Consider the following 18,263-nt stretch of genomic DNA (forward strand, 5'->3'; position numbering starts at 1 on the left):
AAATCCATTAAAGTCCCCGGCTTCTTGTCAAACATTGTCAGTGACGTTATTTGTTCCCCCACTTTCACCGCAGATATCCGCAACATTTGGAGTCAAGAACCTTTACTGGGGTTAAAACGCTTTTCATATTTCAGTTTCATGCTTTAGCCATTAATTGGACAACCACACCGTAGAACTGTTCCAGATGCCTGTGGGATAGATTTGAAACGCCAGAATGTAATTTCTAGCATGTTTATGGTGCAGTAACAGTTCTGTGAGTTTGGCCTGGGACAGTGTGGGCTGCTACTCAAACATGGTGGAAATCCAAAATGAATACTTTATGGACAATTACATCACAGGTAACCAGACTTGTTATTCACTAATGGCTGACACAAACACTGGTTTGGCAGTAACTGACTTGTAAATTAGAAAGAAAATCAGCTCCAAATACCCAAAGTACATTATGAATCAGAAAAGAGATTTACGGTTGTCTGACATTACAAACCTCATGCACATAATAGCAAATAAAGAGAATGTCACTGTGGTCCTCTGATGGTGTTTGTTTACCCTGAAGAATGAAATTAGGTCTGCATCCTATCAGATTTGAAAATGGCCACCACATGTGTCCAGAATATTTAGATGTTCTGTTTAGTTTAGCCCTGGACAACGAGTCTGACATGTCCTGTGATTTATATTTTGGGATGTTGAATCATCATTTTGACAGGAGAGAGCTGTTAAAAGCTAATTCCCACATGTCAATGTCATTCGAATTAAAGTCAGACGTTGTGAACAGGACAAGGATTTATTGGAGAGACCATTTTTAATAAATGTTCATGTTTTTTGCACTCATGTCAGAAGTGTTTTCATAGTTTCATATTCTAAGATAGAAAAACCAGTTAAATGTAATATGTTATCTGGAATAATAAGTATCCATAGAGCATTTATTAGGCTTTTAAAAACTACATTTTTAATTTATCATGAGATTAGGTATTTTTCTAATCTAAAAAGGGTCAAAATTATACATGAAGACTTAAATGTTAGCATACACCCCAACTGATATTTGGATAAAACATTCTTAACAACATGGATAACTACCGTATGTTTGTAGTAAGCATCAGCAAGCATCCAGCATAACACTGGCTGGGTTTTATAACACTCTTTTTATCTGAAATAGCAGAGCTCATTGAAACTGATTGGTTTCCTGCCATGAGTCTTGCTTTAAACTCTTTATAAATTCTGCTTCTTCATTATGTCTGTATCATGGGGTTGCAAAGCAGCCCCATGATACAGCCACCACATGGTTTTATGGTCGCTATACTGTTCCTTGAATTAACAGCTTCACACTGACTTCTCCAAACTGTCTTCCAGACGGTTACTGTGGCCAAGTGGCAGAATTTTTGTCTCGTCTGAGAATAAAGTCTCTCTCCAGAAGGACCTGGCTTATTTAAGTGGGTAGTTACAAGTTTGAATCAAGTTTGGAGGTTTAAGTTTGGCAGTAGGTACTTCTTTCTAGGTTGGCAACCTCTCAGTCCAAGGTGACAGGGACATGAGGGTTCCATCTACGGTCTGATCTGACGCCTGTTTTTATCTAAACCTGCTTGGCCATCTGTCCCTAAATGTTACAATGAGTTTTAGATCAAATGATCATACAGGATGGTCAACAAGAGGGAGGTTCTGCTCCTGCAAGACATCTTTTGGTGTGAGCTTCAGTAAAACATAGTGAAAGACCCAGTCATACCAGTGATGTTGGAAGCTACCGGGACTATACAGAATACATTTTTACTTGTCACACAACATTTTCCTTCACCTTTAAATCTCCCATCTTGGGAGCTCCTGTGCAAAGTCCAAACAGGCAGGCTTGGGGCGTGGCCCCTCTCTGCTTTTGGTTATTGGGTTGAGGTCAGCATCAGCAAGCACTCATGGATCAAGGATCCGCCTGTATTTTCACCTGACCTTTTTGTCCTATAACCCTCAGGATCTATTAACTGTAGAGTGACTTTCTGACTGCGTCCAGGCTCAGCAGCAAAGGGGCCTTGCAAAATACCCTGCTGGTGCATTTCAATGATCCTGTCACATTCAGAGAAAGCCTTAACCATCACAGGCTCGCAAAACTTCACTTTTTAAAACCACACTCTTAGACTTTTAAAAATGCAAATTTGGATTATTTGCCAACTCTATTTAGTCCCTTGTCCCCATTCCTTCTTCCTTCATGCTGAAGCTCTACTTACAAACCAGCTATGCTCCTCCTGCATGAAATGTGACTACTTGTAACTTCATCTCATCTTAAAATGTTGATCATGAGTGTATTTGAGCCTGTATGTATAATTTTGAACCTGGGAAAATCTTGTTCAGTCTTAACATCTACCAAGGCTGTTTTGCAGGAGTTTTTTTATACCAAGGATAGAGAATGGTTCAAATGCTTTATTAAAAACCCTAAACTAGTCTGTCATAGATGCAGATAATGAGCATTTAAACCTGTTTAAGAGACATACGGGTGGCTTTTTTTTTTACACCTGCAACTGAAGAAGTGAACGACTGGCAGCATTAATACTGAACTGTATGATAAAGTGATAACTAATGACTGACTGATCGCTTCCAGAAGCTTAGAAATGACAGATTTATTGCTTAGAGCAGGAAGCTGTGGATAAAACTGAAAGAAGTGTAGCAGTATTTGTCCCACTGCAGAGGAATCCCACTCAGACTATGTTTGAATTGCTTTCATCTTCTCCTACAACACGCCACAGTTGTCTCATGGATTCCTGGTACATTTCAAGTCCATTTTTAATATGTTTGAATCGGTTCCTGAAGAAAACCCAATTTAGATTGAAACGCTTGTCACTGAACAACAGAGTATTTATTGAAAGTGGATGACAGCAACAAAGGTAACAATCTTAGCCTGATGAATATTCTCTGAGTCCCTGGTCACAGGCTGAGGATGAAGCGGTCAACCTTCATCGCGTATGCTGGTTTCAGGTATTTCTGCACCTCACTCTTCTTCACCCAAAGCAAGGCCGTGTTTGGAGCTTTTGCCGGAGCGCTGTCAGCCAGGACGGCTTTGAAGAAGAACACCTTCGTTCCGACTGAACTCTCCGTCCGAGCGGCTTTGGGCAGTTTGTACTTGTAGACCCCACAGGGAGCGTTGCCGAGGAAGGTCGCCTTGAGATCAGCTGCTGGGGACGGGAGGAGGAGAGAGGTGAGTTTGATCAGGCGGAGGCAAACGGTGAGGCAAACACGAGGCGGCAGCATCTATAATGCTCCATGCTGCAGCTGATGTTTGGCTGCACTTCAGCTGCATGCTCTGCTCCCGACTCTGTGCTAAAACAACATCTTTCTTTATTTAATTTTGTGTCATGCAACCACACCCCCTGCTCCCAGATGGCTCAAAATAAAAGTGAAGCATCAACGCTGCGTCGTTAGACATGCATCTCCCCTCTGAGTCCAGCTTTATTAAAAATGGATCAACTTACGCTGCTGAAAGACACTTTAAATAAAACCCTGCACCAAACTCTGCATTCTCGTGTCAGGAAGAGGGTCTTCATACAAACTGATTGATGGAGCAAACTCATGGTAAAAGCTGCAGGGTAGTTTAATGCCGCCAGTCAAGTGGCGATTAGCTTGTAGACTTTGAAGCTTAGCGGCTTCATCCAGCTGCACGCCAACAACTGGCCGGCTTTGTTCCAAATATCTGTTGCTGGAGAGATTTCCTACATCAGACAAAACTTTCCTTCGGTAATCTAACTTTTAATATTAATCCAGGAAACTGAGCCTGGATATTTATTGACTGTGAGGGAGTGTGTGGGAGGTGAATGTATGTGTGCTAGCTGGAGCAGAGAGGATTTGTAGTGAAGAAACAAGCTAATCGATGCTCAGACACAGGCCACCTCAGGCTTATAACTCTTCCTGGATTCAACAGTTTCCATAATTGTCATGATTTGGTTTCAAATGAGCAATCTAGTTCCTAAGATATCATCTGTTTTGACATATATTGAAAGAACAATTTAAAATAAGTAATAGAACAATATTAATAACTAATAAGATTTATTTCCACAGATGGTTATAACCTAAACTCTGAATACACTTAATTGCAGGATTTTATAAATTAATATGAAGACTTTCTCTACTAGCAATAATATATTACAGCTGTAGTTGGTAATCCTGTTCAGAAACACTTTTTGTAAATCGTCCTTCCATGGCGCCTCCCAGTGGGTTCACTGACATTTATGTATTTAGAAACTACTAATTCTGAGAAGGCTTTCATTTTTTTGATGTGATGCTATTAGACTTTGGCAGAATATGTATTTATAAAAGCAATACTTGATTTTTGCTAATTAAAAGACAAATTAGTTACACACTGGTAGAAATACGTCCATTATAGCGATAATCTTCCTTTAATCACTCTGGCTGATAATTGGCAGCTCAAATACTTACTGAATACCCCTCATGACTAAATGCATCAAAACTGGGAACTTATGCTATTTAAATATATAAACACATCAACCAACAACAGGCGCTTTGATCCACTTTTTTTTAGTTTAATAAAAATCTGATCAAGGTGAGGAGCATATACTTTGATGCGTAAATGCACACAATCTATTAATTTCTTCAGTTTCTATTGTACTCAAAACTAGTATCTCTATCAAGCAACGTGCAGCATACATAGCTACAGTAACATACACATAATCAAAATCATTTGTGCACCAAGAAATTTGTAAAAGAAATTTTAAACTGAAACTTTGAAAACCCTGATCCCAGACAACAGTGCTGCATTGTTTCTGTGTAATTAAAGCTTACAAAGAGACTAATGCAAAAGTGGTGCAAAACTAATTTGACTTATCTATGGTAATACAGTAAGCACTTGAAAAGCAAACATGTCTGGTGTTTGATCTAAATTGCTCCAATAACATTTATCCCTGCTTGTCAGACACTGCAGTCCAAAACAAAACTCGCAAGTGTTGTGGAGCTAGAAAAAAAAAAAAAAATCATACACTTGGAGCTCTTTGCCTTTATGTATATATAATTTCTATTTACAGGTTTTAGATTTTACAATGATTTTTTGCTACATATTAACAGTTTACTATCTAAATAAAAGGTCTATACTATGTTTATTTATGCATTAGCAGCCAAAGTTATCCAGCCGAAGTTTAGATTTCGACTTAAACACTTAACATGCGTTGCCAGTGATGAAGGTGCGTTTTGGAGTATCAGTAACAGCTGGAATTGAGAAGACTAACAACTACAGAACAACATGCCAGAGTTCAAACCATGAACGCTTGCCTTGCTTTAAGACGGCGTTAATGAACTGAAAGAGCCAGAGAAAGCTAGCGCACAGTGGCTTTGGATCAATCGCGTACCTGTCACGGAGCCGAGCGCTCTCTCCGCCGTCTGTCGCAGCGTTTCTCCCTCCTGCCACGCAGCCTGAGGCAGCAGCCACAGCTTCTCTGCTCCCACCTGCTGCTCGGCCAGCAGCACCAGCGAGTCGGCCAGACAGCGCTGCACCGAGGTCAAGTCCTTATCGACGTCGGCTAAACAAGATAAAGGCAGGGAGACGGGAGACATGACCGGCCGCGGTGCGAGTGTGAGCAGATTTTACACTAACTTTCAAAATGTCACGGGAAGGAAAATGCCAGTTGAAGGTTCTGGAGCAGACTTTCTGAATGCCAAAGCAAAAAAAAAAAAAAAAATCCATCTCCATAAAACTTCTTCACCTGAACTCATTTTCGTCCTGTTCTGCTTTTCTGTGTTAATAAATAATCATATTGATTTTATGAGGCACATTACTGTCTCTTCCCCACACTGACCTCTGACCCTCGGGGCAGGCTGGAAGTTCTTTAGCCTCTGCTCCCAGGTGTCCTCCAAGTCCTGGCCCAGCATGATCTCTTGGTCGCCGTGGCCCTCCTCCTCATCCGAGTCATAGTCGCCAGCCTGCTTCCGACTCATCCTATCCGCGTCCTCCAACAGCCGCAGCTCGTGGTCCGACAGCACGCTTTTCTCCAGCTCCATCTGGGATTTGTTTCAGAGTTAGCATCAGTCTGCAGGACAATATGTCTGCTACCAAGTGTTTAAGGGTACTTTTCATTTTTCCAAAAACAAAACTGAAATAAACATTTTGGACTTTTACCATGTTACCTTTTTTCTGCACGAAAGCAAGGGGCAGCAAATTCAAAAACTGGACTTTAGTAACAATGTTCCCTTGATACTCATTGAGTTTTGTGTCAAATTAGACAAAAAAAGTATTTAAAAAGTTATTTAAAAAAAATGATTTTCACTTCTCATCGACATTTATCAGAGGAGCAGTCAAAACTCTATAGTAGTGTTGGAGGAGCTGTAGAGACCCACAGCTCATGGGGAGAGTCTATCAACAGGTCAACATTTATATATATATATATATATATATATATATATATATATATATATATATATATATATATATAGTTACGCATGTATACATTTATACTTTGTGTATGGAATGTTGTGTGTGTGTATATATTATCTATCTATATATATCTATCTATATCTATATCTATATCTATCTATATATATATATATATATATTTATACACATACATATACATACACATATATACATATACATATATACATACATACACATATATACATATACATACACATATATACATATACATATATACATACATACACATATATACATATACATACACATATATACATATACATATATATATGTGTGTGTGTGTGTGTGTGTGTGTGGTTTGTATATCTGGAGCGTGTAACGAAAATAATTTCCCTCTCGGATTAATAAAATATTTCGGACTCTGATTCTGAAAAACATTACAGCATCACCCTGAACACACACCATCCACACTATATATAAAACATGGCGGCGGCAGCATCATGGGGAGGGGAAGCTTTACTTCTGCAGGGACTGGGAAACTAGTCAGAGTTGAAGATGAATAGAGCTAAATATAGCTACATCCGTCTTCTCCCGATCTTCACCTGATGAGAAAGATGTTCACGTTCCCGCAGGGCAACTCGAAATATAACGCCAGATGTGTAATGGCAGAGTTTAGATCAAAGCGTATTTCTGTCAGAAATGGCCTAGTCAAAGGTCAGATCAGAAGCAACGCTTGAATACCTAATTGACTGGGCTTTAAATGCTTTGCAATGGGCCAAGGCCTGCAGTCTTCTAGTCGGTTTATCATCACAGCCTCAGGGAGACTTCCTGTGGTATGCCTGCTCTGAGGAAAATCCGAAACAGCAGTTCCTCTGTCCTCCTCCAGGCGTCACTTAATCCATCAGGTCAGCTTTCTCCTGAGTCCTGGACATGTTTCCAGTCATCAGAGCTCTACGTTTCTTTAGACCCCCCCAGCCGCTCACCTGCTGCATCATCTGCTTGAAGCGCTGCTCTATCGGACTCTCGTCCGCTGAAATGACTGGCAACCTCTGCAGACACACCGCGGCCATCAAAGTCCAGGGAGAAGTCGCTCTTTCCACTGCAGGGCCGGCCTGGGGCCTCGCTCTGCCGACAGGGGTGACGGAAAACCGGCGACATCCCACGCTCCCGACGGCTGTCCTGTTAAAACAATACAAAAGCTGGGAAAAGGACCGACTCGCCATCTTCCTACAGGGCGCAGCCATCTTCTTGTGATGGGTTCAGTGTGTGTTCCATAAAATTGGAATGTTAACTGTTACGCTACAAAACCTCGAAATGTTGCCCTTTTGAGAACAATAGAATCTAAAAAGTTATAATGCTTTTTCTGAAACAATATACCCTCATGTAATTATCCGTAGGCACTTTCATGTTCTGTATGACACTCTGGGACTCCAAAGATTTACAATCAAATGCTTTTATTTCCGAGGCTCCTTGAATGGACGACTGTGGTTTCGCAATCCTACCCACAATTCCAAGCGCATGTAGGTGCAGAACCAGTGCAGAACGGCGGAGCTCCAGCAGTATGCGGAAACAGCTCAGCGATATCTCCAGTTTTTAAAATGAATTTCGTTTTTAATATTGTAATTATTCATGCAAAATTAAATGCATGACCAGTATGGAGTATGGAGGGCATTTATTCATATATTTATTGATTTATTAAACCTTTCACAGTGGTCCTCCATAAACACCATATCCATCGTTTTTTCTTCTATCGTGCGTGCAATACCAGCACGCACGATAACAGAAAGCGTTGCTTTTTTTGCCGTGTTAATTGAAACAAATTATAACAAGACCTGCAGCCGTGCAAATTTAAAGTGAAAGTTTTTTTTAATGGAGAGAAAGCATGTTTGTGTTCCTATTTTAATACTGCTGTATTTTAATTATCTTTAGTTGTACCTTTTCAGTTAATTTGTTATAACTGTAATTGACTAATGTTTTAACATATATTCCCTTTGCTTTCACCTGTGCATTTAACTGTTCACCTACAGCTCAGAAATGTTGAATATCTGGAAAAAAACAACATCTTTGTTATAAATTAGATAAATTATAGATTCATTACTCACTGTTTCAAGCCTTTATTTCTTATTTTATTTAAGACAAGAAGAAAACAACTAGATTCCCTGCTTACTTGAACGCGCGATTGTTACCTTGCTGTTATTGTTGTTGTTGTTATTCATTAGTGTTTGCTTTGTTTGTTTTTTTTTTTTGTTTTTTGACGTCCGACTTTTCCGATTTGCAGAGAAGGGGACAGTTGGATTGACAGCGGAGCTATTTCCGCCGACGACTGGAGCTCCGCCGGTCACGCTGCCTGCAGCCAGGTGCGCGTGGACTTGGTCCCGTGTGTGCAGCCAGGTGCGCGTGCATCCAGTCGCTCCGTCAGTAGTGACCGTACCTCTGTCCCCTTCCAGACATGGCGGGTTACCTGAGAGCTCTGAGCACCGTGTGGAGGAGCGCGGCCGCTCCGCTGTCGCCAAGCCCCGCGGCGCTTTCGCCAGCTGCCGCCTGCATTCAGAGACCGCAGCAGAGGGACTGTAAGTCAGCTTCCCACTAACACTGCAGTGACAGACACTGCTGCCATTTGTTCACAGCATTGCAGTGCGTATAAATATGGCAATAGCATGATATTTGACAAAAAAAGGGGGGAGACCATAAATGTGACTAAAGGAAAAGGACGTTTCTGCTGTCTGGCGACAAGCCATTGATGAATCACACATAAGAACATGCTGACAGCTTACTAACGCTGAATAGGTTCATTTGTTACTTTATTTAAAAAAAAAAGAAAAATCGTACAAATAAGAAAACTAATAAGTATAGAACATTTTGTTTTATTAAGTATATAAGACAAATTCTTTATGTGTTTTAGTTTGACTATGTGTGAGTTTGTTGAAGACTGTATTTGCAGCCTTTCTTGTCTTTTCGGTCCACATATTGTCAGTTGCAAAAAGGGCTTAAGTCGTAAATACTATCAGAGGCTTCAATATAACCCCAAGGTCACAGCTGAGGGTAGCTTGGCTTCATTCATAGCTTTATAAAACCTGCCATTCACACGCTGAGCGCGGGTGTTGTTGGAAAAGAAATGATTTGAGTAAACATATTTTCGTTATTTCACAGCAGCCGTCACAAGATATTTCCTGCATGTCTCTGCATTTCGAACCTTTGGACTGTCCAAAGGCACAGAGGATTTATGATTCCTAAAGTTTTCCTCTCGCTAATACATTTCCTGTGTCAACCTCAAAGCGACAGCGTTGACTTTGTGCAAACTTTGACCTCGTTTCTCTGCCACCATTTCCGCCCCCCTCTCCCGTAGCTTTAAACAAGTTTGGGTGTCGGTGGTTCAGTTTGATCAATGATTGAGGCCTGAGCTTATTTCAACCAGTTTTTCCTTCTTTAAGGACTGTAGCAAAAATAAAAAATGGGCTTAAGATCATTCCTGTTTATTCATCAAAGCAAACATCCCTTGTTGGAGCTTTAATGAAGTCATAATTGAGTGATTAAAAGAAGATGATTTGTGAAATGGTTAATGAGAGGGGGTGGGGAGGTTGCCAGTCATTCCGCCCCGTCATAATTTCATACTTTTCCAGTTTTTGTTGTTTCATACCCAACTTTTTCAGACACAAAGATTGTACTGGCCTCGATGTGGTTTATCGCACCAACCAAACACCAGTTAATATCATCTTGGGGGGGTCGTTTCGTACCCGCTTAGAAAAGCAATGGTTTAAATTTGTTTTCTGTTTTCTACTCATACCCCCCTGTGAGGAAACGGGGTAAATGACCCTAATAAATATCATCTACTTGCTACAAGATGTTTAGCGTTATTTTGGTTTGATTAGGAGTCATAGTCTACATTCATATTTTATAGCAGTCAAAATAGGGATTAAGACCATAATAAATTGGAATGTTGGGAGTTCTTAGTTTTGTTTTGTTTTTTTCTTATTTTTTTTTAGTATCTGACCTGCCGATTATTATCCCATTTATACTCACGATGCAGACATCTCTGTTGGATGGACTTTATAGCTGGGCAGCTAGCCTTTACCTACAGACCTGTCAATTAAATGTAATTATAACATTAACTCTGTAGCCCTTTTGAAAACCGGCTCTCTCAGGAGGTCTGAGTTTAAAACCCCAGATTACAGCAGTCTGCCTAATGCTGTTGGAAACAACCTTAGTAATGCTTAGATAACTTAGTGCAAATGCATCTGACTTGGAAACCAGGGCTGGTTAAGTAATCGAGTAAGTTGACTTTTCATAATTCTCGTAAGTCATAGATATAAGCCCTAACTCCCTGAACACTGGAGAAACCTTGGTTACACGTAATCTGACTGCGTTTTTCAGATTCAACAAAGCGCATCAAAGTGGACAAGCCGGTGGTGGAGATGGATGGAGATGAGATGACTCGCATCATATGGGAGTTCATTAAAGAGAAGGTAGACTGGAAAGAGTTACAGGAGCCTGCTCTTGTTGTTTTTTTTTTTTTTGTTTAAGTCTGACCAAAAGCAGTGTCCATTTGAGTTGGCTGTGTTGCGGTTGACTCTATTAAGAAATCAACATGTCGTTTAGCTCATCTTACCAAACGTGGAGGTAGACCTGAAATATTTTGACCTGGGTCTACCCTATCGAGACCAGACGGACGACCAGGTCACCATCGACTCGGCTCTGGCTACTAAGAAATACAACGTGGCTGTCAAGTGTGCCACAATCACGCCTGACGAGGACAGAGTCGAAGGTAAAGCTGTTCTGTCTGCTCTGAGTCTTTGCAAGATTCGACATGTCAACCGAAAAGTTTTCCCCCGTTAAGCAGATCGGCATTTTAAAATGTGTCTAAATCCTTAAATGCAATCATCCTACTCTGCATTCTCCTTTTTTTTTTTTAAAGAGTTTAAGCTTAAGAAGATGTGGAAGAGTCCCAACGGTACCATCAGGAACATCTTGGGGGGCACAGTTTTCCGTGAGCCAATCCTGTGTAAGAACATTCCCCGTCTCGTTCCTGGTTGGACACAGCCCATAACCATCGGCAGGCATGCATTTGGAGATCAGGTATTCAAAGAAAAAAAAAGAGATGTGTGTTTTTTCTGCACAGAAGGATCATCATAACTGAACAATTACCGTTTTGATATGCTCTCAGTACAGGGCCACAGACTTTGTGGTGGACAAGCCTGGGAAGTTTAAGATGGTGTTCGCTCCAGCAGATGGAAGCAAGCGGCAAGAGTGGGAGGTCTATGATTTCCAGGCTGGAGGCTGTGGGATGGGAATGTACAACACTGACGAGGTAAGAATGGGTTTTGGGATTTAAAATGCATCCCAAAATAAATCAAACTAATCCGTGTGTGTTTTCTGTTTGATTTGTCTTTACTTTTGTGGATTTTCATTGTTGCAATCTGGACGATTTGATCTGCATCTTCATCCCACAGTCCATCAGTGGCTTTGCTCACAGCTGCTTCCAGTATGCCATCCAGAAGAGGTGGCCTCTGTACTTGAGCACCAAGAACACCATCCTCAAGGCCTACGATGGCCGCTTCAAAGACATCTTTGAGGAGATATTTGAAAAGTAAGAGAAGCATTTTATCTTAAGAACTTTGAACACACAAGACTGGATTAAACACTGTATTCTGTCAGCACATCTCTGCTGTGTGTGTGTGTGTGTGTGGGGGGGGTTAAGAACAAAAAAATGTTTTCCACCAGTGGATAAGCAATGTGTTTGTGACACCAAGTTGTGGTTATGAGATTCTTTGGTGTGGAAACTTAAAAACTGAGTGAAGTAAGTAAGTTTTCCTGTCAGCACAGACGAGTAAGGAGCTGTTCAAAAGAAAGCAGTTTCTTCCAGGACATGTCAAGGTGTGTTTGGTTCAGTCAGGCTGCAAAAGAGTGAGAGAGAGTGAGACTTTAAGCAGATAACAGGAAGGCTAAAATAATGAACAACAAAATAGCTGTTTTATGTTTTTTTCACCCTTAACTCCCGTCTTCTCGGTTTATCAGATTTCAGATTGGGATCTGCGTTCTCTAGAACACACACATTGGGCCTGCTGTTTGAGTAATGCTAGTCTCGCTAATGAGAGATCCTAAAGACAGCATGACATAGTATCTAATTCTAGAGTAATAGATATTAAAACAAACCTGACCAGTGATGAGGCGGCCTCTCGCTCTCCCTGTATCATTCACTAAAACCTGCCTCGCCTGGTTCTTAGATTTGGCAGCAAAGGAAGAAAACAATTATCAGAGACCAAACACTTAGAATATACACTCATTTTCTATCTGTGCTTGTGTTCTCACAAACAAAATAGATCTACATTCCATTGTCAACTAAGGCGCTGGGTTCTTGATACATTTCGACAGGTATTTCTAGGAGTCTACCAAGATAAACATTAAAGACAACAATAAAAAAGCTTTTAAACCATAAAACCTCCTGTGACTCTTACTTGCCTGGTATCCCACAAGAAGGTTGGGTGAATTATAGCCTTAAGTGACCCTGCAGACTCCATCCTCTTTGCACTCCAGGCCACAAAGTTTAACTATATTATTTAAAACTTGGGTAACTCTTACTGCTTTACTAAAAATACATGATTAATACAAAAACTGATTATATATTTCCATAACAACAGATATCGGCCACAATATTCTGACGTGTGCTTCTCTTTTAATGCCACATTGCATCTTATCGTTTTCTGGTTTTATCATGTCTTCCTTCAGAACGTACAAGCCAGAGTTTGACAAGCTGAAGATCTGGTATGAGCACCGGCTCATTGACGACATGGTGGCCCAGGTTCTGAAGTCCAGCGGAGGATTCGTTTGGGCCTGCAAAAATTACGACGGAGATGTGCAATCAGATATTCTGGCTCAGGGTCAGTGTGCTACAACAGGAGCATGAAGTGATTCAGTAGTTCTAATTTTCTACTCGTGATGACTTTTATTTTACTGGCTGTGACTTTTACAGGCTTTGGCTCTCTGGGTCTAATGACTTCGGTACTGGTGTGCCCTGATGGCAAGACTATTGAGGCAGAAGCTGCTCACGGCACTGTCACCAGGCATTACCGGGAACACCAAATAGTAAGGCCTCTTTAACGAGGAGAAAAGATAAATCCAACATTTTATACTTTTACTCAGATACCGCCTTTATTCAGTCAGAGACTTAGTTTGAACTGAGGATAAAAGCTAAAGTCTTGTGCTATAGATAGCATTCTCCTAGAACCGATGAAACCAGAGATTTATGAAATATAAAAAGACACGTGACCTTATTTCCTCTCTGTGGTCAAACTAACTAATTTAGGTGTACCACAATTGTTTCTGTTTGCTAAATGCCAGAATGAAGATCCTCACACATTGGCAGCTTAGGGAGCAGTGTGCTGCCAACACTGAGTGGCGCACAGAGAGCAATCTGTATCCAAGGGTCTTGCTCAGGAACCCAGAGTGACAGACTGAGTTTCAAACCGCCAACCTTCAGGGCCTCTCCAACACCTTTAACCACTAGGCCACCACTCGCTCATGATGAGAGATACTGTAGTTCAATAATAATAAAAAGAAATATCTATAAAGTTATTAGCTATGATGGACATTGCTACAGTTGGAGAAAAAAAGGGAAAGTCACAAAGCAGAAAATATCATGTTGTGGAAGGGTTTTTCTGCACCTCACCACATATATGACCTCCTGATTAAAGTAGATTCTGTGGAAATATTGAAGCAATATCTCAACATATCAGCCAGGGTGTTTAAGCTTGGGTACGGATAGGCGTTCCAAAAGAACAATGACTCCAAACACCAACACATACTCAGCAAAAACAAAGAAATTTGTTCTTTTCCTTGAACAAAGCAAGAACAAAGTTGTTTTTTTTCTTGGGAAGGATATTTTATAATTCCCAAGAACTCCTGGAATATCCTCATAGGCCAGTCCCAAAGCAGGATTTGTTGTTGTAATGACACCCACTTAAACTTTTTTTTTTATCTCACAATTGTTGTAGACCACCACACAGAAGAAGTCATGTTGTCATCACAGCTCATGGAGTGAAAACAAATGTCCCTGTTTTTGCAGTGTGTATATATAGGCCTTGAGCACACGGCCTAATTAGTCCCAAAGTGGTTTAAGGACGATCAGGCGTATTTAGAGTGGATATCACAAATCCCTGATATCAATCTGATGGAAAACCTGTGAGCATAGCTGAAGAGTTGTATTCAAGTGAGCATGCTGGCCTACTTCTAGTAATTTTGACCTAAAACGGCAAATGTTCAGCCTGATTTATGTCATTTCCAGACTGGGAATGAGACAAGGTTCTGTGTTTTTAAATAGTATGTGGAAATGTTGCTAACGCTTTCCCTTCTAACGTTGAATGTTTACGTGTGTGTTTCTTATTTCTTTGTAGGGCAAACCGACCAGCACCAACCCCATTGCGAGTATCTTTGCCTGGACCAGAGGACTGGAACACAGAGGAAAACTGGATGGAAACTCAGATTTGATAAAGTAGGTTGTTTTTCCGACACATATTTTCATATGATTCTGATCCGTAATAGTTTTCTAGAATCTACATCTTTGCTCTTAAGCTTCTGTCAGACATTAGAAAAGGTGTGTGTGCAAACGGTGGAGAGCGGGGTGATGACCAAAGACCTTGCAGGCTGCATCCACGGCTTGGCCAAGTGAGTTTGAATTTTCCTTTCCTTGCAAGTGTGTTTTTTATCGGCAAATTATTTTCCTCCCCTAACAATTATCCCCTTTTTTATTTAGTGTCAAGCTGAATCAGCATTATGTCAACACATCTGACTTCCTGGATGCCATTAAGATCAACCTGGACAAAGCTTTAGGAAAGTAAAGAGACAACACAATCAGATTTAGTAGCATTGACCTAATTTTTACCTTCTGTCTTGCGTGTGGATGGATTGTATATTTTTGATAAAGAAGCGATTGTGACTTTTATTTACTTCCTGTTCAGTGCCCATACTCTTTCTTTTTGAAATGTTTTTATACTGCATAAAGTAAATTAGTAAGGGTACAACACACATGAAGTTTAAAGATAACTTATGACTAACAAGAAAGTTTTAGGCTTTTAGTTTTAATCTGAGGCATTGGCAGAGAACATTATATGCAAATCTGAACCATGTTGGAAGTATTGTCATTCATATAAAAATGTTAATTAACAACAAAAGTGTTATGTTCTTTTTCTCTTATACGCATTATTGGGATAAACATATTTCAACCAGGCATAACATTATGACCATGTGGATAACGCTGCTGATCTTCTTATCACAGCAATTGTTAAAATTGATACTGTAGGCAGCAAGTGGCCACTTTGGCTTCAAGGTTTATGTGTAAGAAGCAGGGAAAAATGTCTAGTGCAATAGTTTGACAAGTGTTAGGACTAGGTCAGAGCATCTTTAAAACGGCTGCTCTTATTTGGTGTTCTGGTCTCCAGTGGTCGGTACCTAATGTGGTCTAAGGAAGGAACGTCAACGAACTGGCAACAGGGCCATGGCTGGCAAAGGATTAGTGATGCAAGCATGGAACCGAGGGTGGTCTGTTTCGTTCTATCCAACAGAGGAGCTATGTACCTCAGATTCCCACACAAGATAAGGTTGGTTCTGAGAGAAAGTTGTCAGAATTCAGTGAGTTCTTCTGTTTGTTGTGTACTGGGCAGTAAAGCCAAACAATGAGTCAGGCTGCCCAAGCTGGGCCCTGTCCACTGCCAAGATCAACAACAATGGGCATGCAAGCTTCAGAACTGGACAATGGAGCACTGCAGGATGGTGGCCTGTTCTGATGATTTTATATTTCATCGTGTGGATGGCCAGGTGCGTTTCCATCTCGATTTTAGTTTGATCGGAGGGGGATTAAATTAAAAGTATAAATCAAATGACAAATCTGTAGATTTTGGTCTCTGAACACAACCTCTTCTTAGTTTCACTTCACATTTGAGCTCCACGCTCTAAATCACGAGGTGCTGTTCCATGCCTGTCCCTGCAGTGCTGAAAGCTCATTTTGGTAGCTTTGGTGTGCAGCTGCTGGCATTGTGTGAGGTACACAGCAGCCAGCAGTGTTTGTACTACCAGGAAGCCATGTTAAACAGAAACTATGACAAACTGCAGCTTCAGTGTTCCACCAGCAGATGTCAACATTACAAAGCTCTGACAGCCAGGATCTATTCTCTGCAAACCCTTATTTTTCCACTTTTGACACCTTGGTGACATTTCAGCAGCAAGTTTAATATCAGTGCTTATAATGCAGAATACCTGGGGCTAGGTGCAGCTAGTCACCTCAACTTCTATTCACAAGTTGCCTGGAATCACTGACTTTGGCAATGTGTTGACTTGTGCTTGTTATCTGGTTGGTATTAGATGAGCTCCCTTTGAGGCCTTCCCAACAGACTTCCAGATCAATGGCTAGAGCAGTTCTGGGATGTGAAGCCTCTACCTTTTTTTTGTTCCTGTGGTTTCTTTTCATTCATTTGGAGTTGGAATATCTCCAAAAGTTCTAAACGACTGTGGACTAGGAGACAGGACAGTGTCAACGTCTTAAATTAAACTTCAAAGAAAATGAAAGAAACGCCTCCATCAAAAATGAACATAAATTAGCATTTAGATGACCTTCATTTCCCATTGTTTAATTTCCTCTTCCTAGAATCTCCCCCTGAGGATCCTGAATCCATACCATCGTTTACAGCCTTGAATGAATGGTGATTTTTTTTTTTTCTTAGAGAAAAATGATCAATCCTCTCCTTCCTGAATAAGGACATAATCTCTGCCGAATGCAACGCTGGCATCAAAGATCCAGCCAACATGGAGGTGCACGTAAACAGTGAAAGGGTCTGCGCTGGGTATGGTTTACCAGAGATGGCAGGCATAGCTCAAAGGTTCATCAGGAAACAGCCATAGAGTTGCTTAGAAAGGTGAACACTAAAATCCCACCATCCAGCCTGTAGAAGCATGAGGAGTAGTACAGACTACTGTCAAATACCTTACAGGATTCCCACAAGGTCTGGAAATGTATGGAAATACATTTATCTCTTTTCAAGGTCTGGATTAAAATGGAGCTGAACAAAACGGATAGATTTAGTTTTCAATATTTCTGGAAAGCCTAATTTTTACAATTTTACCAATGATCATATTTTACCCTAGACATAGTTTACATACGTCGGAATGTCTCTTTTAACATAGTGATATTTGGGGTTTGAAGGGCTCCTATGATAAATAGTTCTGACTTCATTACGAGCCGGTGGTAAAAGGGTTACAAATCCAATGTGAACTTTGAAAACGTAGTCTGAAAACTACAAAATTAGGACAAAAATGTGCAGGAGCCCTAAACCCTAGTCAGAAACTCCCAAAATGTAACAGTTTTCTCACCTGCACTGTATTGCTAATGGTTTTCGCTCACCCATCCAAGTGAAATCAGGTCTTTCAATCACTACCATGGCCACAGGTTTATGAAATCATTTATGAAATAATGAGTCGCTCTCAGCTCACTGAAGCCCAGCATGATTCTCTCTCCTAAATTATTAGAGGTGAACTCCCACAGGGCCGTGGATCTCTTGGACCATCCCTTGGGTTTAGCGTGCATACCAAGGCTGACCTGCTCAGCAGGACGGGCAGCCGAACGTCCTCCCCAAAACAGAACCTGAAGCTCAAGACCAGAGTCAGACCACTTAAATACACTGTTTCAAGATCAAGGGGGAAAAAAAAAATTCATCTTGTAGACCACCGATTGTTTTCAATGCTGATTTTTCTTTTTCTAAAAGAGCTCAACGGAAGGTGAAATGAACCCAGCCCCAGAATAAAGAGCATTGAAACCACAGCAAACTCCTGGATCTCCAAACAAAGCTGATCGTTCTTCAGCTCGTGTCCCACAGGACAGCCATGAAACATCTGCAAGTTGAAATAACCCTACTAAGGAAGCAAAATC

The 18,263-nt window shown here is 40.8% G+C and overlaps 2 protein-coding genes across 3 annotated transcripts; one reads left to right on the top strand and one right to left on the bottom strand.

The window, feature by feature from the left end:
* Positions 1–2,811: 2,811 nt before the first annotated feature.
* Positions 2,812–7,622, bottom strand: mrpl46 (mitochondrial ribosomal protein L46). Of its 2 annotated transcripts, none has more exons than XM_012850938.3 (4): positions 7,336–7,622; positions 5,778–5,979; positions 5,331–5,501; positions 2,812–3,149 (listed from the first exon to the last, which is right to left on the bottom strand). In XM_012850938.3, the coding sequence occupies exons 1-4, from the start codon at positions 7,594–7,596 to the stop codon at positions 2,902–2,904; spliced, it is 882 nt and encodes a 293-aa protein (XP_012706392.2). In that variant the 5' UTR covers positions 7,597–7,622; the 3' UTR covers positions 2,812–2,901. The 2 variants fall into 2 exon arrangements, with proteins under 2 accessions (XP_012706392.2, XP_012706393.2); XM_012850939.2 differs by having other exon boundaries at positions 2,812–3,146; positions 7,336–7,621.
* Positions 7,623–8,630: 1,008 nt separating this feature from the next.
* On the top strand, positions 8,631–15,516 carry LOC105916414 (isocitrate dehydrogenase [NADP], mitochondrial). Its single transcript, XM_021309687.2, has 12 exons — positions 8,631–8,709; positions 8,800–8,922; positions 10,724–10,815; positions 10,949–11,114; positions 11,265–11,425; positions 11,514–11,657; positions 11,800–11,936; positions 13,076–13,227; positions 13,320–13,432; positions 14,740–14,837; positions 14,918–15,010; positions 15,099–15,516. Exons 2-12 carry the CDS (start codon positions 8,802–8,804, stop codon positions 15,181–15,183), a joined length of 1,362 nt encoding a protein of 453 aa, XP_021165362.2. The 5' UTR covers positions 8,631–8,709; positions 8,800–8,801; the 3' UTR covers positions 15,184–15,516.
* Positions 15,517–18,263: the final 2,747 nt, after the last annotated feature.

This window comes from Fundulus heteroclitus, chromosome 4 (genome assembly GCF_011125445.2).
Source record: "Fundulus heteroclitus isolate FHET01 chromosome 4, MU-UCD_Fhet_4.1, whole genome shotgun sequence".
Lineage (NCBI taxonomy): Eukaryota > Metazoa > Chordata > Actinopteri > Cyprinodontiformes > Fundulidae > Fundulus > Fundulus heteroclitus.

Bases quoted from the DNA above. Each gene is read 5' to 3' on its own strand.
- mrpl46 (XM_012850938.3), bottom strand. From the start codon at position 7,596: ATGGCTGCGCCCTGTAGGAAGATGGCGAGTCGGTCCTTTTCCCAGCTT. The intron at 5,980-7,335 runs GTGAGCGGCTGG...AACAAATCCCAG, and splicing joins TCAAGCAGATGATGCAGCAG to ATGGAGCTGGAGAAAAGCGT. The intron at 5,502-5,777 runs GTCAGTGTGGGG...TATCTTGTTTAG, and splicing joins GCCTGCCCCGAGGGTCAGAG to CCGACGTCGATAAGGACTTG.
- LOC105916414 (XM_021309687.2), top strand. From the start codon at position 8,802: ATGGCGGGTTACCTGAGAGCTCTGAGCACCGTGTGGAGGAGCGCGGCC. The intron at 10,816-10,948 runs GTAGACTGGAAA...CATGTCGTTTAG, and splicing joins GGGAGTTCATTAAAGAGAAG to CTCATCTTACCAAACGTGGA. The intron at 13,433-14,739 runs GTAAGGCCTCTT...ATTTCTTTGTAG, and splicing joins ATTACCGGGAACACCAAATA to GGCAAACCGACCAGCACCAA.